The 23481-nt window shown below is 46.0% G+C and overlaps 2 protein-coding genes across 2 annotated transcripts in view; both read right to left on the bottom strand.

Annotated features, from left to right (window-relative positions):
• Positions 1 to 4252: 4252 nt before the first annotated feature.
• The window catches only part of LOC110513232, a 122658-nt gene continuing 103429 nt past the window's right edge, over positions 4253 to 23481 (bottom strand). Inside the window, exon 25 of the transcript XR_005034308.1 lies at positions 4253 to 4509. The gene's annotated coding sequence lies outside the window, so the exon portion shown is untranslated. The remainder of the gene's footprint in view (positions 4510 to 23481) is intronic.
• The window catches only part of LOC110510945, a 30650-nt gene continuing 11421 nt past the window's right edge, over positions 4253 to 23481 (bottom strand). The window contains exons 7-20 of the mRNA XM_036989416.1: positions 23010 to 23444; positions 20011 to 20442; positions 18658 to 19089; positions 11972 to 12400; positions 10634 to 11065; positions 8125 to 8559; positions 7256 to 7522; positions 6882 to 7139; positions 6544 to 6789; positions 6040 to 6297; positions 5471 to 5809; positions 5103 to 5372; positions 4702 to 4785; positions 4253 to 4560 (exon numbers count right to left, since the gene is read on the bottom strand). Of these exons, the coding sequence (XP_036845311.1) occupies positions 4494 to 4560; positions 4702 to 4785; positions 5103 to 5372; positions 5471 to 5809; positions 6040 to 6297; positions 6544 to 6789; positions 6882 to 7139; positions 7256 to 7522; positions 8125 to 8559; positions 10634 to 11065; positions 11972 to 12400; positions 18658 to 19089; positions 20011 to 20442; positions 23010 to 23444 (4384 nt within the window). The 3' untranslated portion in view covers positions 4253 to 4493. The remainder of the gene's footprint in view (positions 4561 to 4701; positions 4786 to 5102; positions 5373 to 5470; positions 5810 to 6039; positions 6298 to 6543; positions 6790 to 6881; positions 7140 to 7255; positions 7523 to 8124; positions 8560 to 10633; positions 11066 to 11971; positions 12401 to 18657; positions 19090 to 20010; positions 20443 to 23009; positions 23445 to 23481) is intronic.

The following is a 23481-nucleotide window of genomic DNA, read 5'->3' as shown; positions in this document are numbered from 1 at the left end:
ATTAGTCAGATGAATACAGGTGTAGAACCTTACAGTGAAATGCTTACTTACAAGCACTTAACCAACAATGCAGTTAAGAAAATATCACAATAAAAGTAAGAGATAAGAATAACAAATGATTAAAGAGCAGCTGTAAATAACAATAGCGAGGCTATATACAGTAGTGGTAGTGGTACAGAGTCAATGTGCGGTTAGTAGGTAGATAATTATGTAATTGAGGTTTTCCTCAATTTTTTGAGGTTTTTTCCTCACACTTTGGGCTGGATCAAATCAAATCAAATGTTATTTGTCACATACACATGGTTAGCAGATGTTAATGCGAGTGTAGCGAAATGCTTGTTCTTCTAGTTCCGACAATGCAGTAATAACCAACAAGTAATCTAACTAACAATTCCAAAACTACTGTCTTATACACAGTGTAAGGGGATAAAGAATATGTACATAAGGATATATGAATGAGTGATGGTACAGAGCAGCATAGGCAGGATACAGTAGATGGTATCGAGTACAGTATATACATGAGGTGAGTATGTAAACAAAGTGGCATAGTTAAAGTGGCTAGTGATACATTTATTACATAAGGATGCAGTCGATGATATAGAGTACAGTATATACGTATGCATATGAGATGAATAATGTAGGGTAAGTAACATTATATAAGGTAGCATTGTTTAAAGTGGCTAGTGATATATTTACATCATTTCCCATCAATTCCCATTATTAAAGTGGCTGTAGTTGAGTCAGTGTCAGTGTCAATGTGTTGGCAGCAGCCACTCAATGTTAGTGGTGGCTGTTTAACAGTCTGATGGCCTTGAGATAGAAGCTGTTTTTCAGTCTCTCGGTCCGAGAGCCTTACGGTTGTGGGCGGAGCAGTTGCCGTACCAGGCGGTGATACAGCCCGCCAGGATGCTCTCGATTGTGCATCTGTAGAAGTTTGTGAGTGCTTTTGGTGACAAACCGAATTTCTTCAGCCTCCTGAGGTTGAAGATGCGCTGCTGCGCCTTCTTCACGATGCTGTCTGTGTGAGTGGACCAATTCAGTTTGTCTGTGATGTGTATGCCGAGGAACTTAAAACTTGCTAACCTCTCCACTACTGTTCCATCGATGTGGATGGGGGGGGGGGGGTGTTCCCTCTGCTGTTTCCTGAAGTCCACAATCATCTCCTTAGTTTTGTTGACGTTGAGTGTGAGGTTATTTTCCTGACACCACACTCCGAGGGCCCTCACCTCCTCCCTGTAGGCCGTCTCGTCGTTGTTGGTAATCAAGCCTACCACTGTTGTGTCGTCCGCAACCTTGATGATTGAGTTGGAGGCGTGCATGAACAGGGAGTACAGGAGAGGGCTCAGAACGCACCCTTGTGGGGCCCCAGTGTTGAGGATCAGCGGGGTGGAGATGTTGTTGCCTACCCTCACCACCTGGGGGCGGCCCGTCAGGAAGTCCATTACCCAGTTGCACAGGGCGGGGTCGAGACCCAGGGTCTCGAGCTTGATGACGAGCTTGGAGGGTACTATGGTGTTGAATGCAGAGCTGTAGTCGATGAACAGCATTCTCACATAGGTATTCCTCTTGTCCAGATGGGTTAGGGCAGTGTGCAGTGTGGTTGAGATTGCATCGTCTGTGGACCTATTTGGGCGGTAAGCAAATTGGAGTGGGTCTAGGGTGTCGGGTAGGGTGGAGGTGATATGGTCCTTGACTAGTCTCTCAAAGCACTTCATGATGACGGAAGTGAGTGCTACGGGGCGGTAGTCGTTTAGCTCAGTTACCTTAGCTTTCTTGGGAACAGGAACAATGGTGGCCCTCTTGAAGCATGTGGGAACAGCAGACTGGTATAGGGATTGATTGATTGAATATGTCCGTAAACACACCGGCCAGCTGGTCTGCGCATGCTCTGAGGGCGCGGCTGGGGATGCCGTCTGGGCCTGCAGCCTTGCGAGGGTTAACACGTTTAAATGTCTTACTCACCTCAGCTGCAGTGAAGGAGAGTCCGCATGTTTTCGTTGCAGGCCGTGTCAGTGGCACTGTATAGTCCTCAAAGCGGGCAAAAAAGTTATTTAGTCTGCCTGGGAGCAGGACATCCTGGTCCGTGACTGGGCTGGATTTCTTCTTGTAGTCCGTGATTGACTGTAGACCCTACCACATGCCTCTTGGATCTGAGCCGTTGAATTGAGATTCTACTTTGTCTCTGTACTGACGTTTAGCTTGTTTGATAGCCTTGCGGAGGGAATAGCTGCACTGTTTGTATTCGGTCATGTTACCAGTCACCTTGCCCTGATTAAAAGCAGTGGTTCGCGCTTTCAGTTTCACGCGAATGCTGCCATCAATCCACGGTTTCTGGTTAGGGAATGTTTTAATCGTTGCTATGGGAACGACATCTTCAACGCACGTTATAATGAACTCGCACACCGAATCAGCGTATTCGTCAATATTGTTATCTGACGCAATACGAAACATGTTCCAGTCCACGTGATGGAAGCAGTCTTGGAGAGTGGAGTCAGCTTGGTCGGACCAGCGTTGGACAGACCTCAGCGTGGGAGCCTCTTGTTTTAGTTTCTGTCTGTAGGCAGGGATCAACAAAATGGAGTCGTGGTCAGCTTTTCTGAAAGGAGGGCGGGGCAGGGCCTTATATGCGTCGCGAAAGTTAGAGTAACAATGATCCAAGGTTTTTCCACCCCTGGTTGCGCAATCAATATGCTGATAAAATTTAGGGAGTCTTGTTTTCAGATTAGCCTTGTTAAAATCCCCAGCAACAATGAATGCAGCCTCCGGATAAATGGAGTCCAGCTTCCAGGTGAACAGAAGGATTTGAGTTCCTGTATGTTTCTTTCATCACACCATGTCTCGTTAGCCATAAGGCATACTCCCCGCCCCTCTTCTTACCAGAAAGATGTTTGTTTCTGTCGGCGCGATGCGTGGAGAAACCCGCTGGCTGCACCGCCCCCGATAGCGTCTCTCCAGTGAGCCATGTTTCCGTGAAGCAAAGAACGTTACAGTCTCTGATGTCCCTCTGGAATGCTACCCTTGCTCGGATTTCATCAACCTTGTTGTCAAGAGACTGGACATTGGCGAGAAGGATGCTAGGGAGTGGTGCACGGTGTGCCCGTCTCCGGAGTCTGACCAGAAGACCGGCTCGTTTCCCTCTTTTTCAGAGTCATTTTTTTGGGTCGCCGGCTGGGATCCATTCCGTTGTCCTGGGTGAAAGGCAGAACACAGGATCCGCGTGCGAAAAACATATTCTTGGTCATACTGATGGTGAGTTGACGCTGATCTTATATTCAGTAGTTCTTCTCGACTGTATGTAATGAAACCTAAGATGACCTGGGGTACCAATGTAAGAAATAACACGTAAAAAAAAAAAAAAACACTGCATAGTTTCAATATTAATTCATGCCTCATCTTACCTCAGAAAAGCAACAAAAATCCCAAGTTGGAAAGCGACAATTTGTTGAAACTGTGCCGCTGTCACGGTCGTCCTCCTCTTCATCTGAAGAGGCGAAACGGATCAGAGGACCAAAAGTAAATGTAAATCTTTAATAAAGAAAATACTGACACTGCATACAAAACAATAAACAAATGACGACGGTGAAAAAAATAGAAAATAGACTGCTGAACACAGGCCACTAACATAGACAATCACCCACAAACAAACAGTGCAACCCAGGCTACCTAAGTATGATTCTCAATCAGAGACAACTAATGACACCTGCCTCTGATTGAGAACCATACTAGGCCGAAAACATAGAAATGCCCCAAAACATAGAAAAACAAACATAGACTGCCCACCCAACTCACGCCCTGACCATACTAAATAAATACAAAACAACGGAAATAAAGGTCAGAACGTGACAGCCGCGCCATTTCCCCTCCATTTCCCTGGCAATTAGAGTTCTATCTCATGAGCTTCAGCCACTCGTATTTGAGTGACAGCTAGCAAGAAGCCAGCCCAGGGTTATCCAATGAGGTTGCAGGGCGGGCCACAGCAGAGAGAGAGATGACGTGGTGAACATATGTGATGTAGTACAACATTTTCAGGGACCACTTTTGACTTGTGAGTGTTACTAGCACTATTGGCTAAAAAAGTACAGAAAGTAGCAGATGAGTCTGTTGACTGTAGTTTACACATGATCGGACTGTTCCAGCTGGAACAACCAGTTTGTTGTGTGTCTTTTGTATTAAAATGTTCCATCAGTTTATGTTCCACATTATCCTGTTATTATACAGCATTATCATCACCAGATCTCAAACCAGCCTTCTACATTGACACATTATAGTGTCATTATACAACATTATCATCACCACATGTCAAACCTGCCTTCTACATTGACACATTATAGTGTCATTATACAACATTATCATCACCAGATCTTCTACATTGACCACATTATCCTGTCATTATACAGCATTATCTTCACCAGATGTCAAACCTCTTGTCTGTCAGGAAGGGTCTTCTGTCCTGGATTCAGCCTTCTCTTCCTGAACTAAGACCTGATGTTGTTTCACCAGATGTCAAACCTCTTATCTGTCAGGAAGGGTCTTCTGTCCTGGATTCTGTTGTTGAAGAGTCTATAAAACATGATTATTATGAATCATTATTACATCATTAGACACCAAATCTCCATCCTCCAACAGTTGCCCCCAGAAACAGACACACCCATATGATCTCACACACACACATGCTCTGCTCACCATCACACACACCCTTACCGTACGGTGTGTATTGAAGTGTTGGTAGAGACCAGTTGGAGTATTCTGTCAGTCAGAGCATCAGTGATGTCATTGTGGCTCAGGCTGAGAGAGAGAGAGAGAGAGAGAGAGAGAGAGAGAGAGAGAGAGAGAGAAAGAGAGAGAGAGAGAGCGCGAGAGAGAGAGACAGCAAGAGAGAGAGAGACAGCAAGAGAGACGGAGAGCAAGAGAGAGAGCAAGAGAGAGAGCAAGAGAGAGAAAGACAGAGAGAGAAAGAGAGACAGAGAAAGACAGAGAGAGAGAGAGAACGAGTGGTTTGACATTTGTCATCTAGTGTCACACACACACACACACACACACACACACACACACACACACACACACACACACACACACACACACACACAGTGAAAGCCACTCACTCCAGGACTTGTACTTTATGAAGGTGTGTGATCAGGGGCTGTAGCTGGTGGTCTGTGAGTTGACAGTGGCTGAGGTCCAGTTCTGACAGACCCTCTGAGTGTTCCAGAACCAGGGCCAGAGATCCACAGGCCTTCTGGTCCAGCCTGGTCTCACTGAGGTCCAGCTCCCCATCCAGGGCTCTGCACAGGGACTCTGCGTGCCTCAGCAGCCCCTCTTCAATCCCCTCACACACAAGGTACAGCAGCTGAAGTAGCAGAGCTTTGCTGGGGCTGAGAGGACAAGAAGCAGAGACAACATTATGACACAGAGTAGGTCTAACTCCTACTGATTAACTAGTTGGTCAAATGATTGTCTTTGTGTGTCTAACCTCAGCTTGACAATATTCAGGATGGGAAGCAGCTCCCTCAGTGCTCTGTCCTCCACCTCACAGTCTCTTAGGATGATCTGGACCTGGTTCTGAACCAGCGGGGTGCCGTGTTGGTTCTGCTTCAGAACAGAGTTGATGGCCCTGCAATGGTCAGTGGTCAGACACAGAGCCTCCCCCTGGTCCTGAGCTGACAGGTCCACAGAGGAGGAGCAGGAGAAGTCCAGTCTGTAGTGCAGAGACCTGAGCAGCCATACTGCTGTTGGTAGTGGTGGCGCCCCCTGATGGATCTGAGAGGCAGCACAGCACTGGAGGAAACTCAGCAGTAACCTCCTGTCAACACTACAGAGAGAGAGACTTATTTACACACCATCACCAATTAAAACACTGATAAAGACAATACAACTCTGTTTATCAGGTCAACTCCCAGGTGTTCCCCTTCAATTCCGCCCCTAGCTGAGGTTAAGGTTAGTACATTACACTAAGGTTAGGGTTAGAGGTTAAATCAGTCAGGAAGTGGAAAGCCTCATAGTTCTATCCATTCTAGCAGGGTCAACGAGTGCCAACTAAACCTGAGTTGGGAGACTCTGTCCAGAAGAGGCAGGATGCTCTCTATCTCCCCCGGTGGTATGGAGGTCCACAGCAGGTTGACTTTGACTTGGTGGCTGTGCAGCAGGGTAAAACACAGAGCGGTACAGTCCACTCTGTCCAGCTCTCTGCTGTTCAGGTTGATCCAATGGTCTGAAGAACTCAACAAACTGGACACACAGTCACTGGCTCTACTGTCATAGATCTGTCTGATGGAGGACTTTACAAAGCTGGAACTGGACCTGAACAAACATGGAGAAAGGATTGTTGTTGTTATGTCAAGGTTTTATAAAGGATAAGTCACATAGTAACAACTGGCTGGATAGGACATGAATAATTAAAGCACATAAATATTGAATCAAGATCTCCCACCTCTTGAATAAAACCCTAATATATTACAGAGGAAAACTCAGAACAACATGTCACTGGATAGAAATAGTTATTTTATTATTTCTAGAAAGTCTGAACAGATAAATAAGTTCTCTCACCTCTTGAGAGTAACCCTTCCCAGAAAGGGGAGAAGATCTGAGCTGTTCTTCTCTAGGAGCCGGTTCTTCCTGAGGTCCACAGTGATGTTGTGGGTTGAATGCTGCATTAGAGAGAGAAGCACTTCCCAGTCCAGCCTGCAGGAGGTCAGGTCTCCACCAACCTTCTCCAGGAACCACTGAGTCAAGTCCTTGTCCTGAGCTTCATAGACTACTACAGTCAGCTGCTGCAAAGTTTCTGAGTTCAGTCTAGGAGGTTGGAACATACAGGCAGTCAGAAATATGAAAAAAAACACATGAATGAAGTTACTATTTCTAAAAAACATCAGCTTCAGACTGACCTGAGAGAGAGAGGTCCCTGGTGACACAGCAGTGTGATGAGAGAGTGACCCTGAATGCAGAAGTCAGTCAGGTCCAGACACTGAACCCTCCAGAGTCTCAGCAGGGACGCCACACTACTCAGAGCCCTGGATAACACTCTCTCTGGTGGCTGGCTGCTCTTTAGGACCAGGGAGAGTTCTGGGACAGTCAGTGGAGTAGCACCTCTCCCTGTCCTCCTAACCAGTCTGGACAGTTTCACTGCCACACCAACACTCAGCCTGGAATGAAAAGACAAAACGCAAGTCACTTGAAACAGAGAAACCTCGTCAGATAAATACTCAGTAGGAGAATCAACTATTCAATAGACCTGTAAAAGCTGTCTTCCTGAACATACCTGAGCTTGTGGAGCTTTGACTCATGTCTCAAAAGAAGTGCGGCTCCTTGGAGAGAGATCTTGCTGGGGGTGAGAGTGAGGTCCACTCTGGAGGCACAGAGACCCAGGACTCTCCCCACAGACCTGCAGGTTTTCCTGGGTAACTCTCCTCCCAGTGACAGGGTGGAGCCCAATGCCTGGAGGAGAGAGGCCAACTGCTGGTCCTCCTCTCTGGACCTCACAGGGATGGATTCACACACAGTCTGGAAGAACCTGTCATCACCACAGCTGAAACAGCAGAACATGGGGAACATCAAATCAGACATTTAGGAGACAGTGACGTCCAAAAGTATGGGGTGACACATGTCAGTGACACATTTTATGTTGTTTTGGCTCTGTACTCCAGCACTTTCTAAACTGTGAAATTGCCCTGACATTAAAGCTGACAGTCTGACCTTTAACCTCAGTCAGTGAATCATGCCAAAGTGTACAGAGACAAAATAACAAATGTGTCCATGTCCCAATACTTTGACCTCACTGTACATGAATACCTGCCTGTCATATGGAAGTATAATACCACGTCACAGACATAGTATACAAGACATTTGGTTTTATAGATTAGATATTCTGAATATAAACGTTTAGATTCTTAAAGATAAAATCCACAAGATTTCTAAAAGACAAATGTCTAGCATCACATAATTAAGATAAATTAACGTGACTAAACTCCATAATATCGGTGTTACTAACACAACAGCAACATTTGTTATGTTTGGAAAGATATATGAATAAAAAAACAAAATGTATGACATTTAGTAACATTTGAAATCTTAGTATAAATGTTACTAGCATCACATAATCACTAACCACCACCACATGTTCAGACTCACCTCAGCTGTGAGATGTAGGGCAGACACTGAAGGAAACTCCTCACTTCACTCTCTTCATCTGACCAGCTCTTAAGCTCTACTGGTTTCTTCTCTGGTTGGAGTTTCAGCACTTCTAGGAGGAGCGAGGCCTTTCTCTTTCTGAGGTCTATGGACCAGACTGCAGGCCTGGCTGACTGGTAAACTGCCTGTAATGCTGGAAGGAAACTCCTTCCTGTTTGAGTCTCATAGTCCCTCACATGTGAGTACAGATCCAGCAGGAAATCACTCTGTTTATAATTGTCTCCATAGTGAAAAGGAAAGGTGCTGTAAGTACACACTGATGATACCAGTTTCAGTGTCTTCTCTCCTGTCTGCTCCTCCCACTCTGCTGCTTGAGACAGGAGATCCACCAGGAACTTGATCTGCTTTGAGGGATCAGACCAGACTGGACAGAAACTGCAACAAGGACAGTAACATCTGATTCAGACATGGATGAACACATGAAACCAGTCATAGTTAAAGATATATGAAGTAGTTAAACATTTACATAATGTGATTTGGTTATATGTTAAAGTATTTAATATTAGAGACATTCACATTATCTATGTGTGACATTTAGTAATGCAACATTATCTATCTGTGACATTTAGTAATGCAACATTATCTATCTGTGACATTTAGTAATGCAACATTATCTATCTGTGACATTTAGTAATGCATCATTAGTTATGTCAGGAAATGGGCTGATAAATGTTCCCAGATTCACCAACATGTGTAGTTTTATACGGAGCCTTCACCGTGTGCTGACACTTTGCATCAGCAGTCAGAAAGGAGGCTCTCTGGGGGCAGTTTGATAGTGGTGATGCTGCACAACTCTGGTTTATTTTCCCACTTCCCTCTTCCTTCATTCTCTCTTTTCCTTCCCTCTCTCTCTCTCTCTTCCCTCTCTCTCTCTTCCCTCTCTCGCTCTCTTCCCTCTCTCTCTCTTCCCTCTCTCGCTCTCTATCTCTTCCCTCTCTCGTCTCTCTCTCGTCTCTCGCTCTCTCTCCACTCTCTCGCCCCCCTCTCCCTCTCTTTCTCTTCCCTCTCTTTCTTTTCCCTCTTTCTCTTCCCTCTCTCTCTCTTCCCTCTTTCGCTCCCTTCCCTCTCTCGCTCTCTTCCCCCTCTCGCTCTCTTCCCCCTCTCGCTCTCTTCCCTCTCGCTCTCTTCCCTTTCTTGCTCTCTTCCTCTCTCGCTCTCTCCCTCTCTCGCTCTCTCTTCCCGCTCTCCCCCCTCTCTCTCGTCCCCTTCTCTCTCTTCCCTTTCTCACTCTCTTCACTCTCTCTTTTCCCCCTCTCTCTCTCTTCCCTTTCTCTCTCTTCCCTGTAATATTTGTGTTGTGGAGAAATGACCAGGCAGGAGACGGGAGTACCGTTAGTTTTCGTTTAGTCAAAACACCTCGTGCTCTACAGTTCCCGGCACCCCAGTTCCCATGTGCATTTCCCATTAGGTGTAGTAATGTAACACTGCCCTAATGCATTACTGCTTAGTAACAGCACAGTAACTAATATAAACACATGTAGATCCCAGATACTACATTCCCCCTCTCTCTTTCTTCCCTTTCTCACTCTCTTCACTCTCTCTCGTCCCTCTCTCTCTTCCCTTTCTCACTCTCTTCACTCTCTCTCTTCCCCCTCTCTCTCTTCCCCCTCTCTCTCTTCCCCCTCTCGCTCTCTTCCCTCGCTCGCTCTCTTCCCTCTCTCGCTCTCTTTCCTCCCTCGCTCTCCCCCGTCACTCCCTCCCTCTCTCTTCCCTCTCTCCCTGTCTTCCCCCTCTCCCCCTGCCTCTCTCCTCTCCCCTCTCTTATAGTTTTCAATGCTCTTCCCTTTGAGATTCAGCGTGGCTGGACTATCATTGCCCTGCCAGACGTATTAGGGTTGACATTTTAGTTAAAGGGAGGTTTCTTGCCAGTTTATTGTGTCTTGTTATTTGAACTGTATTGATGTGGTACTAATGACATGTGGCCCAGAAGATTGTGGACATTTTAAGGCCTTTGTTTGTCTATGACCCCCCACCATTCATACCCTCTGCACTCCTCCACTGGGAGGTAATACAGATTACTGCAAATCCTCTCATGTTGATGACTGGGTTCTTTCTTGTAAATTGTTTCTAGGAAGTTGTTGTTAAATTGCTCTGCCCTCATTATTGTATGAGGTATTATTGGTGAGCTTCCCCCTGTGCTGTGATGGGTGTTTTATATGGTGAGTCTTATCTTTTCTCTCCACTGGCTATCTGGCTAACAGGCTACACTCTAGATAGTCTCTTCTGCTGATGTGTGTGTGTCTGGTAGTGTGGCTCTCTCTCTCCTACTCTTTTCCTTTCTACAGGGTTAATACCTGCCCGGCGCCCCAACAAAATCTTTACCTTTACCCCTCTCTAACAATTCTGCTACAAGATTTACCAACACTTGAAGTTTTATATGTCAAATGTTTCTACAAGATAATAACCACTAGCATCACATAATCACTAACCACCACATGTTCAGACTCACCTCAGCTGTGAGATGTAGGACAGACACTGAAGGAAACTCCTCACTTCACTCTCTTCATCTGACCAGCCCTTCAGCTCTACTGGTTTCTTCTCTGGTTGGAGTTTCAGCACTTCTAGGAGGAGGTAGGCCTTTCTCTTTCTGAGGTCTATGGACCAGACTGCAGGAGCTGACTGGTAAACTGTCTGTAATGCTGGAAGGACACTCCTGCCTGTTTGAGTCTCATAGTCCTTCACATGTGAGTACAGATCCAGCAGGGAATCACTCTGTTTATAATTGTCTCCATAGTGATAAGGAAAGGTGCTGTAAGTCCACACTGATGATACCAGCTTCAGTGTCTTCTCTCCTGTCTGCTCCTCCCACTCTGCTGCTTGAGACAGGAGATCCACCAGGAACTTGATCTGCTTTGAGGGATCAGACCACCATGGATGGAAACTGCAACAAGGACAGTAACAGCTGATTCCGACAATCTGACACTGTGTGATGTGTACAACATCTATTTAAACTAGTAAATAAAATAAAAACTCTGATATTAGTTCAAACTGACCTGAGGATAAACAAGGGACAAAATTAACATGTTGAAACATGTAGACATTATTAGAGTATTGTTCATAAACATGAGAAAACATTACTATGTAAACACACTCACCTCAGCTGTGAGATGTAGGGCAGACACTGAAGGACACTCCTCACTTCACTCTCTTCATCTGACCAGTCCTTCAGCTCTACTGGTTTCTTCTCTGGTTGGAGTTTCAGTACTTCTAGGAGGAATGAGGCCTTTCTCTCTGAGAGATCTATGGACCAGACTGCAGGAGCTGACTGGTAAACTTTCTGTAATGCTGGAAGGAAACTCCTGCCTGTTTGAGTCTCATAGTCCTTCACATGTGAGTACAGATCCAGCAGGAAATCACATTTCTGAAAGCGATATACTTTAGACAGTGACAACACTTTCTCTACAGTTGTTTGTATGGTTTCTCTCTCATGGAGAGCTGCTTGAAGACACAGATTCAGTAGGAATGTCCTCTCTCTCTTTCTCCTCTCTTCAGGGGATCTTCTCTGATCCTGTGAAGGAATAAAACTGCAAGAACAGTTTTACAACAAATAGATTAATATGTGAGAGATATGATATGCATTTCTGATGGTCACATTATGGTGGGTAAAATACAATGACTGTATTTCTAAACTCATCATCCACTTCAATTGTTCCTTAAAATCCTGACCGCAAAGATTGCATATTTTCCAAACAGTATGTTTCTGTTTAGTTTGTTAAGTTACTGCAGAAATCTACAGGCTTCCTCTATAAGACAACTACAATCTCTGAACTGTACTGATCCAACTCACCTCAGCTGTGAGATGTAGGGCAGACACTGAAGGAAACTCCTCACTTCACTCTCTTCATCTGACCAGTCCTTCAGCTCTACTGGTTTCTTCTCTGGTTGGAGTTTCAGCACTTCTAGGAGGCGGGAGGTCTTTCTCTCTGAGAGGTCTATGGACCAGACTGCAGGAGCTGACTGGTAAACTGGCTGTAATGCTGGAAGGACCCTCCTGCCTGTTTGAGTCTCATAGTCCTTCACATGTGAGAACAGATCCAGCAGGAAATCACATTTCTGGTTGTGATGTACTTTAGACAGTGACAACACTTTCTCTACAGTTGTTTGTATGGTTTCTCTCTCATGGAGAGCTGCTTGAAGGCACAGATTCAGTAGGAATGTCCTCTCTCTCTTTCTCCTCTCTTCAGGGGATCTTCTCTGACCCTGTGAAGGAGTAAAACTGCAAGAACAGTTTAACAACAAATGGATGAATATGTGAGATATGTGATATGCATTTCTGATGGTCACATTATGGAGGGTAAAATACAATGACTGTATTTCTAAACTCATCATCCACTTCAATTGTTCCTTAAAATCCTGACCACAAAGTAAGATTGCATCTTTTTAAACAGTATGTGTATATTTAATTATTAAGTTACTGCAGAAAGCTACAAGCATCATCTCTAAAGGGAAATACAGGGACAGACAACTACAACCTCTGAACTGTACTGATCCAACTCACCACAGCTGTGAGATGTAGGGCAGACACTGAAGGAAACTCCTCACTTCACTCTCTTCATCTGACCAGCTCTTAAGCTCTACTGGTTTCTTCTCTGGTTGGAGTTTCAGCACTTCTAGGAGGAGGGAGGCCTTTCTCTTTCTGAGGTCTATGGACCAGACTGCAGGCCTGGCTGACAGGTAAACTGCCTGTAATGCTGGAAGGAAACTCCTTCCTGTTTGAGTCTCATAGTCCCTCACATGTGAGTACAGATCCAGCAGGAAATCACTCTGTTTATAATTGTCTCCATAGTGATAAGGAAAGGTGCTGTAAGTACACACTGATGATACCAGTTTCAGTGTCTTCTCTCCTGTCTGCTCCTCCCACTCTGCTGCTTGAGACAGGAGATCCACCAGGAACTTGATCTGCTTTGAGGGATCATACCACCATGGACAGAAACTGCAACAAGGACAGTAACATCTGATTCAGACATGGATGAACACATGAAACCAGTCATAGTTAAAGATATATGAAGAAGTTATACATTTACATAATGTGATTTGGTTATATGTTAAAGTATTTAATATTAGAGACGTTCACATTATCTATCTGTGACATTTAGTAATGCAACATTATCTATCTGTGACATTTAGTAATGCAACATTATCTATCTGTGACATTTAGTAATGCAACATTATCTATCTGTGACATTTAGTAATGCATCATTAGTTACGTCAGAAAATGGGCTGGTAAATGTTCCCAGATTCACCAACATGCGTAGTTTTATACGGAGCCTTCACCGTGTGCTGACACTTTGCATCAGCAGTCAGAAAGGAGACTCTCTGGGGGCAGTTTGATAGTGGTGATGCTGCACAACTCTGGTTTATTTTCTCTCTCTCTCGCTCTCTCTCTTTCTCTCTCTCTCTCCCTCTCTCCCTCTCCCTCTCGTTCTCTCTCTCTCTTCCCTCTCTTCTCTCTCGCTCTCTCTCTCTCTCTTCCGTCTAACTCTCTCAATTCAATTCAAGGGGCTTTATTGTCATGGGAAACATGTGTTAACATTGCCAAAGCAAGTGAGGTAGATAATATACTAAAGTGAAATAAACAATAAAAATGAACAGTAAACATTACATATAAAGAAGTTTCAAAACAATACATTACAAATATATTATATATATACAGTGTTGTAACAATGTACAAATGGTTAAAGTACACAAGGGAAAATAAATAAGCATAAATATGGGTTGTATTTACAATGGTGCTTGTTGCCCTTGTGTACTGGTTGCCCTTTTTTTATGGCAACAGGTCACAAATGTTGCTGCTGTGATGTCACACTGTGGAATTTCACCCAGTAGATATGGGAGTTTACTAAAACCATCTAAAATGGTCATACATTGGGCAGGAGGTTAGGAAGTGCAGCTCAGTTTCAACTTCATTTTGTGGGCAGTGTGCCACTGTGCATTCTGCCACTGTGTACTCTCTGTTTAGGGCCAAATAGCATTCTTGTTTGCTCTGATTTTTTGTTAATTCTTTCCAATGTATCAAGTAATTATCTTTTTGTTTTCTCATGTTTTGTTTGGGTCTAATTGTGCTGCTGTCCTGGGGCTCTGTAGGGTGTGTTTGTGTTTGTGAACAGAGCCCCAGGACCAGGTTCATCTCTCTGTAGGTGATGGCTTTGTTAGGGAAGGTTTGGGAATCACTTCATTTGAGGTGGTTGTAGAATTTAACGGCTCTTTTCTGGATTTGGATAATGAGTGGGTATCGGCCTAATTCTGCTCTGCATGCATTATTTGGTGTTCTACGTTGAACACGGAGGATATTTTTGCAGAATTCTGCATGCAGAGTCTTAATTTGGTGTTTGTCCCATTTTATGAAATCTTGGTTGGTGAGCGGACCACAGACCTCACAACCATAAAGGGCAATGGGCTCTATGACTGATTCAAGTATTTTTAGCCAAATTTGACTTCAGATTCTAGCAGGGTGAGGCCGGGTGCTGCAGACTGTTCTATTTGGGGTAAAATTTGTCTCCACTTTTGTGGATTGGGGTGATCAGTGCTTGGTTCCAAATATTGGGGAAGATGCCAGAGCTAAGGATGATGTTAAAGAGTTTTAGTATAGCCAATTGGAATTTGTTGTCTGTATATTTGATCATTTCATTGAGGATACCATCAACATCACAGGCCTTTTTGGGTTGGAGGGTTTTTATTTTGTCCTGTAACTCATTCACAGTAATTGTTGAGTCCAGTGGGATCTGGAAGTCTTTAATAGTTGATTCTAAGATCTGTATTTGATCGTGTATATGTTTTTGCACTTTATTCTTTGTTATAGAGCCAAAAAGATTGGAAAAGTGGTTTATCCATACATCTCCATTTTGGATAGGTAATTCTTCATGTTGTTGTTTGTTTAGTGCTTTCCAATTTTCCCAGAAGTGGTTAGAGTCTATAGATTATTCAATTGCATTGAGCTGATTTCTGACATGCTGTTTCTTCTTTTTCCGTAGTGTATTTCTGTATTGTTTTAGTGATTCACCATAGTGAAGGCGTAGACTCAGGTTTTCCGGGTCTCTATGTTTTTGGTTGGATAGGTTTCTCAATTTATTTCTTAGATTTTTGCATTCTTCATCAAACCATTTGTCATTGTTCATTTTTCTTCGGTTTTCTATTTGAGATTTTTAGATTTGATAGGGAAGCTGAGAGGTCGAATATATTGTTAAGATTTTCTACTGCCAAGTTTACACCTTCACTATTACAGTGGAACGTATTGTCCAGGAAATTTTCTAAAAGGGATTGAATTTGTTGTTGCCTAAATGTTTTTTGGTACGTTTCCAAACTGCATTCCTTCCATCTATAGCATTTCTTAATGTTACTCAGTTCCTTTGGCTTTGATGCCTCATGATTGAGCATAGCTCTGTTTAAGTAGACTGTGATTTTGCTGTGGTCTGATAGGGGTGTCAGTGGGCTGACTGTGAACGCTCTGAGCGACTCTGGGTTGAGGTCAGTGATAAAGTAGTCTACAGTACTACTGCCAAGAGATGAGCTATAGGTGTACCTACCATAGGAGTCCCCTCGAAGCCTACCATTGACTATGTACATACCCAGCGTGTGACCGAGCTGCAGGAGTTGTGACCCGTTTTTGTTGGTTATGTTGTCATAGTTGTGCCTAGGGGGGCATATGGGGGAGGGAATGCTGTCACCTGCAGGCAGGTGTTTGTCCCCCTGTGTGCTGAGGGTGTCAGGTTCTTGTCTAGTTCTGGCATTTAGGTCGCCACACACTAGAATTACCTATCTCTCTCTCTTCCCTCTCGCTCTCTCTCTCTTCCTTCTCGCTCTCTCTCTCTCTCTCTTCCCTCTAACTTTCTCTCTCTCTCGCTTACTTCACTCTCTCTCTCTTCCCTCTCACTCTCTCTCTCTCTTCCCTCTCGCTCTCTCTCTCTCTTCCCTCTCGCTCTCTCTCTCTTCCCTCTCGCTCTCTCTCTCTCTTCCCTCTCGCTCTCTCTCTCTTCCCTCTCACTCTCTCTCGCTCTCACTCTCTCTCTCTCACTCTCCCTCGCTCTCTCTCTCACTCACACTCTCCCTCGCTCTCTCTCTCGTCCCTCTCTCTCTCTCTCTCTCTCGTCCCTCTCTCTCTCTCTCTCTCTCTCTCTCGGCCCTCTCTCTCTCTCGACCCTCTCTCGTCCCTCTCTCTCTCTCTCTCGTCCCTTTCTCTCTCTCTCATCCCTCTCTCGCTCTCTCGTCCCTCTCTCTCTCGTCCCGCTCTCTCTCATCCCTCTCTCTCTCATCCCTCTCTCCCTCTCTCCCTCTCTTGTCTCTCCCTCCTCTCTCTCTCCCTCTCTCTCTCTCTCTCGTCCCTCTCGTCTCTCGTCCCTCTCTCTCTCGTCCCCCTCTCTCTCTTTCTCGTCCCTCTCTTTCTCGTCCCTCTCTCTCTTGTCCCTCTCGTCTCTCGTCCCTCTCGTCTGTCTCTCTCTCTCTCTCTCTCTCTCTCCCTCTCTCTCTCGTCCCTCACTCTCCCTCTCTCCCTCTCGTCCCTCTATCTCTCTCGTCCCTCACTCCCTCTCTCGTCCCTCTCTCTCTCTCTCTCGTCCCTCTCTCTCTCTCGTCCCTCTCTCTCTCTCGTCCCTCTCTCTCTCTCGTCCCTCTCGTCTCTCGTCCCTCTCGTCTGTCTCTCTCTCTCTCTCTCTCTCGTCCCTCTCTCTCGTCCCTCACTCTCCCTCTCTCTCTCTCCCTCTCGTCCCTCTCTCTCTCTCGTCCCTCTCTCTCTCTCGTCCCTCTCTCTCTCGTCCCTCTCGTCTCTCGTCCCTCTCTCTCTCGTCCCTGTCGTCTCTCGTCCCTCTCTCACTCTCTTCCCTCTCCTCTCTCCCTCTCCCAACTCTCTCTCTTCTCTCCCTTCCATCTCCTCTCTCCCCTCTCCCCCCCTCTCTCTCGTCCCTCTCTCTCTCTCGTCCCTCTCTCGTCCCTTTCTCTCTCTCGTCCCCCTCTCTCTCTCTCGTCCCTCTCTCTCTCTCTCTCTCTCGGCCCTCTCTAGCCCCTATCTCTCCCGACCCTCTCTCTCGTCCCTCTCTCTCTCGTCCCTCTCTCTCTCTCGTCCCTCTCTCTCGTCCCTCTCGTCTCTCGTCCCTCTCGTCTGTCTCTCTTTCTCTCTCGTCCCTCTCTCTCGTCCCTCACTCTCCCTCTCTCTCTCTCTCTCCCTCGCGTCCCTCTCTCTCTCTCGTCCCTCTCTCTCGTCCCTCTCTCTCTCTCGTCCCTCTCGTCTCTCGTCCCTCTCTCACTCTCTTCCCTCTCCTCTCTCCCTCTCCCAACTCTCTCTCTTCTCTCCCTTCCATCTCCTCTCTCCCCTCTCTCCCCCCTCTCTCTCCCCCCTCTCTCGTCCCTTTCTCTCTCGTCCCCCTCTCTCTCTCTCGTCCCTCTCTCTCTCTCTCTCTCTCTCTCTCTCGGCCCTCTCTAGCCCCTATCTCTCTCGTCCCTCTCTCTCGTCCCTCTCTCTCTTTCTCTCATCCCTCTCTCTCTCTCTCGTCCCTCTCTCTCTCTCGTCCCTCTCTCTCTCTCGTCCCTCTCTCTCTCGTCCCTCTCTCTCTTTCTCTCATCCCTCTCTCTCTCTCTCGTCCCTCTCTCGTCCCTCTCTCTCTCTCGTCCCTCTCTCTCTCGTCCCTCTCTCTCTCGTCCCTCTCTCTCTCATCCCTCTCTCTCTCCCTCTCTCTCTCACTCTCCCCCTCTCGCTCTCTCTCTGTCTCTCACTCTACCTCTCTCTCTCTCTTCTCTCTCATCCCCCTCTCTCTCTCGTCTCTCTCTTCTCTCTCATCCCCCTCTCTCTCTCTCCAGTGCTTTACACTGCTGCAGACTTTATCATTGTTTTCAATGCTCTTCCCTTTGAGGTTCAGCGTGGCTGGACTATCATTGCCCTGCCAGACGTATTAGGGTTGACATTTTAGTTAAAGGGAGGTTTCTTGACAGTTTATTGTGTCTTATTATTTGAACTGTATATATGTGGTACTAATGACATGTGGCCCAGAAGATTGTGGACATTTTAAGGCCTTTGTTTGTCTATGACCCCCCACCATTCATACCCTCTGCACTCCTCCACCGGGAGGTAATACAGATTACTGCAAACCCTCTCATGTTGATGAAGGGGTTCTTTCTTGTAAATTGTTTCTAGGAAGTTGCCGTTAAATTGCACTGCCATCATTATTGTATGAGGTATTATTGGTGGGGTTCCCCCTGTGCTGTGATGGGTGTTTTATATGGTCTTATCTTTTCTCTCCACTGGCTATCTGGCTAACAGGCTACACTCTAGACAGTCTCTTCTGCTGATGTGTGTGTGTCTGGTAGTGGGTCTCTCTCTATCCTACTCTTTTCCTTTCTACAGGGTTAATACCTGCCTGGCGCCCCAACAAATCTTTACCTTTACCCCTCTCTAACAATACTGCTACAAGATTTGCCAACACAAAGTTTTATATGTCAAATGTTTCTACAAGACAATAACAACTAGCATCACATGTTCAGACTCACCTCAGCTGTGAGATGTAGGGCAGACACTGAAGGAAACTCCTCACTTCACTCTCTTCGTCTGACCAGCCCTTCAGCTCTACTGGTTTCTTCTCTGGTTGGAGTTTCAGCACTTCTAGGAGGAGGGAGGCCTTTCTCTCTGAGAGGTCTATGGACCAGACTGCAGGAGCTGACTGGTAAACTGTCTGTAATGCTGGAAGGACTCTGCTGCCTGTTTGAGTCTCATAGTCCTTCACATGTGAGAACAGATCCAACAGGAAATCACTCTGTTTATGATTGTATCCACTGAGAAAAGGAAAGGTTCTGTAAGTACACACTGATGATACCAGTTTCAGTGTCTTCTCTCCTGTCTGCTCCTCCCACTCTGCTGCTTGAGACAGGAGATCCACCAGGAACTTGATCTGCTTTGAGGGATCAGACCTCCATGGATGGAAACTGCAACAAGGACAGTAACAGCTGATTCCGACAATCTGACACTGTGTGATGTGTACAACATCTATTTAAACTAGTAAAAACAAAACTCTGATATTAGTTCAAACTGACCTGAGGATAAACAAGGGACAAAATTAACATGTTGAAACATGTAGACATTATTAGAGTATTGTTCATAAACATGAGAAAACATTACTATGTAAACACACTCACCTCAGCTGTGAGATGTGGGGCAGACACTGAAGGACACTCCTCACTTCACTCTCTTCATCTGACCAGTCCTTCAGCTCTACTGGTTTCTTCTCTGGTTGGAGTTTCAGTACTTCTAGGAGGAATGAGGCCTTTCTCTCTGAGAGATCTATGGACCAGACTGCAGGAGCTGACTGGTAAACTTTCTGTAATGCTGGAAGGAAACTCCTGCCTGTTTGAGTCTCATAGTCCTTCACATGTGAGTACAGATCCAGCAGGAAATCACATTTCTGAAAGCGATATACTTTAGACAGTGACAACACTTTCTCTACAGTTGTTTGTATGGTTTCTCTCTCCTGGAGAGCTGCTTGAAGACACAGATTCAGTAGGAATGTCTTCTCTCTCTTTCTCCTCTCTTCAGGGGATCTTCTCTGATCCTGTGGAGGAATAAAACTGCAAGAACAGTTTAACAACAAATAGATGAATATGTGAGAGATATGATATGCATTTCTGATGGTCACATTATGGAGGGTAAAATACAATGACCATCTTTCTAAACTCATCATCCACTTCAATTGTTCCTTAAAATCCTGACCACAAAGTAAGATTGCATCTTTTTAAACAGTATGTGTATATTTAATTATTAAGTTACTGCAGAAAGCTACAAGCATCATCTCTAAAGGGAAATACAGGGACAGACAACTACAACCTCTGAACTGTACTGATCCAACTCACCACAGCTGTGAGATGTAGGGCAGACACTGAAGGAAACTCCTCACTACACTCTCTTCTTCTGACCAACCCATCAGCTCTACTGGTTTCTTCTCTGGTTGGAGTTTCAGCACTTCTAGGAGGAGGGAGGCCTTTCTCTCTGAGAGGTCTATGGACCAGACTGCAGGAGCTGACTGGTAAACTGGCTGTAATGCTGGAAGGAAACTCCTGCCTGTTTGAGTCTCATAGTCCTTCACATGTGAGAACAGATCAATCAGGAAATCACTCTGTTCAGAACTGTCTCCATAGGGAAAAGGAAAGGTGCTGTAAGTCCACACTGATGATACCAGCTTCAGTGTCTTCTCTCCTGTCTGCTCCTCCCACTCTGCTGCTTGAGACAGGAGATCCACCAGGAACTTGATCTGCTTTGAGGGAACAGACCTCCATGGACAGAAACTGCAACAAGGACAGTAACAGCTGATTCAGACATGGATGAACACATGAAACCAGTCATAGATAAAGATATACCAATCAGAAAGGAGGCTCTCTGGGGGGCAGTTTGATAGTGGTGATGCTGCACAACCTTGGTTTATTCTCTCTTCCCTCTCTCTCTTCTCTCTCCTCTTGCTCTCTTCCTCTGATCCCTTTCTCTCTATCTCTCTATTCCCGCTCTTCCCTCTTCCTCTTGTCTCTCTCCCTCTTCCCTCTCTCTCACTCTTCCCTCTCTCTCACACTTTCCCTCTTCCCTCTCTCCCTCTCCCCCGTCTCTCTCTCTCTTCCCCCTATCTTCCCTTACTCTCTCTTCTCTCTCCTCTCTCCCCTCTCTCTTCCCTCTCCATCTTAACTTTCCCCTCTCTCTTACCTCTCCCCTCTCTCTCTCTTACCTCTCCTCTCACTTCCCTCTACCCCTTTTCTCTCTTTCTACCCCCTCACTCTCTCGTCACTCTCTCTTTCTTCGCACTCTCTCTTCCCCCTCTCTCTCTCTTCCCTCTCGCTCTCTCCCCTCTCTCTTTCCTCACCTCTCTCCTCCCTATCTTCCCTCTCTTTCCTCTATTCACTCCTTCTTCTTTCTCTTCACTCCTTCTTCTTTCTCTTCCCTCCCTCTTCTTTCTCTTCCCTCCCTCTTCTTCCCTCTCTCTCTCGTCCCTCTCTCTCTCTCGTCCCTCTCTCTCTCGTCCCTCTCTCTCTCTCTCTCTCGTCCCTCTCTCTCTCTCGTCTCTCTCTCTCTCTCGTCTCTCTCTCTCTCGTCCCGCTCTCTCTCTCTCGTCCCGCTCTCTCTCACTCGTCCCTCTCTCTCTCTCGTCCCTCTCTCTCTCTCGTCCCTCTCTCTCTCTCGTCCCTCTCCCTCTCTCATACATCCCTCTCTCTCGTCCCTCTCTCTCTCTCCCTCTCTCGTCCCTCTATCGTCCCTCTCTCGACCCTCTTTCTCTCTCGTCCCTCTATCGTCCCTCTCTCTCTTCCATCTCTTCTCTCTCTCCCCTCTCTCTCTCTCTCTCTTCCCTCTCTCTCTCTCTCTCCTCTCTATCCCCCTTGTCTCTCTCTTCCCTCTACTCTCTCTCTTTCCTCTCCTCTCTCTCTCCCACCCCTTCCCTCTCTTCTCCCTCTCTCTCTTCCCTCTCTCTTATCCCCCTCTCTCTCTCTCTCATCTCTCTCTCTCCCCCTCTCTCATCTCTCTCTCGTCCCTCTCTCTCTCTCTTCTCTCTCTTCTCTCTCTCTCTCTTCCCTCTCTCTCTCTCTCTCTTCCCTCTCTTCCCTCTCTCTCTCTCATCTCTCTCTCTCTCTCATCTCTCTCTCTCCCCCTCTCTCATCTCTCTCTCGTCCCTCTCTCTCTCTCTTCTCTCTCTTCTCTCTCTCTCTCTTCCCTCTCTCTCTCTCTCTTCCCTCTCTCTCTCTCTCTTCCCTCTCTTCCCTCTCTCTCTCTCTCTCATCTCTCCCTCTCCCCCTCTCTCATCTCTCTCTCGTCCCTCTCTCTCTCTCTTCTCTCTCTTCTCTCTCTCTCTCTTCCCTCTCTCTCTCTCTCTTCCCTCTCTCTCTCTCTCTTCCCTCTCTTCCCTCTCTCTCTCTCTCTTCCCTCTCTCTCTCTCTCTTCCCTCTCTCTCGCTCTCTTCCCTCTCTCTCTCTCTTCCCTCTCTCTCTCTCTTCCCTCTCTTCCCTCTCTCTTCCCTCTCTCTTCCCTCTCTTCCCTCTCTTCCCTCTCTTCCCTCTCTCTCTCTCTCTTCCCTCTCTCTCTCTCTTCCCTCTCTTCCCTCTCTCTCTCTTCCCTCTCTCTTCCCTCTCTTCCCTCTCTTCCCTCTCTCTCTCTCTCTCTCCAGTGCTTTACACAGCAGCAGACTTTATTATTGTTTTCAATGCTCTTCCCTTTGAGGTTCAGCGTGGCTGGACTATCATTGCCCTGCCAGACGTATTAGGGTTGACATTTTAGTTAAAGGGAGGTTTCTTGCCAGTTTATTGTGTCTTGTTATTTGAACTGTATATATGTGGTACTAATGACATGTGGCCCAGAAGATTGTGGACATTTTAAGGCCTTTGTTTGTCTATGACCCCCCACCATTCATACCCTCTGCACTCCTCCACTGGGAGGTAATACAGATTACTGCAAATCCTCTCATGTTGATGACTGGGTTCTTTCTTGTAAATTGTTCTATGAAGTTGCCGTTAAATTGCTCTGCCATCATTATTGTATGAGGTATTATTGGTGGGGTTCCCCCTGTGCTGTGATGGGTGTTTTATATGGTGTGTCTTATCTTTCCTCTCCACTGGCTATCTGGCTAACAGGCTACACTCTAGACAGTCTCTTCTGCTGATGTGTGTGTGTCTGGTAGTGGGTCTCTCTCTATCATACTCTTTTCCTTTCTACAGGGTTAATACCTGCCTGGCGCCCCAACAAAATCTTTACCTTTACCCCTATCTAACAATACTGCTACAAGATTTACCAACAGTTGAAGTTTTATTTGTCAAATGTTTCTACAAGATAATAACCACTAGCATCACATAATCACTAACCACCACATGTTCAGACTCACCTCAGCTGTGAGATGTAGGGCAGACACTGAAGGAAACTCCTCACTTCACTCTCTTCATCTGACCAGCTCTTAAGCTCTACTGGTTTCTTCTCTGGTTGGAGTTTCAGCACTTCTAGGAGGAGGGAGGCCTTTCTCTTTCTGAGGTCTATGGACCAGACTGCAGGCCTGGCTGACTGGTAAACTGCCTGTAATGCTGGAAGGACACTCCTGCCTGTTTGAGTCTCATAGTCCCTCACATGTGAGTACAGATCCAGCAGGAAATCACTCTGTTCAGAATTGTCTCCATGGCGATAAGGAAAGGTGCTGTAAGTACACACTGATGATACCAGCTTCAGTGTCTTCTCTCCTGTCTGCTCCTCCCACTCTGCTGCTTGAGACAGGAGATCCACCAGGAACTTGATCTGCTTTGAGGAATCAGACCTCCGTGGACAGAAACTGCAACAAGGACAGTAACATCTGATTCAGACATGGA

The sequence above is a fragment of the Oncorhynchus mykiss genome, chromosome 10, assembly GCF_013265735.2.
Source record: "Oncorhynchus mykiss isolate Arlee chromosome 10, USDA_OmykA_1.1, whole genome shotgun sequence".
NCBI classification, from domain to species: domain Eukaryota; kingdom Metazoa; phylum Chordata; class Actinopteri; order Salmoniformes; family Salmonidae; genus Oncorhynchus; species Oncorhynchus mykiss.
This window is presented reverse-complemented; position numbering and strand designations above follow the sequence as displayed.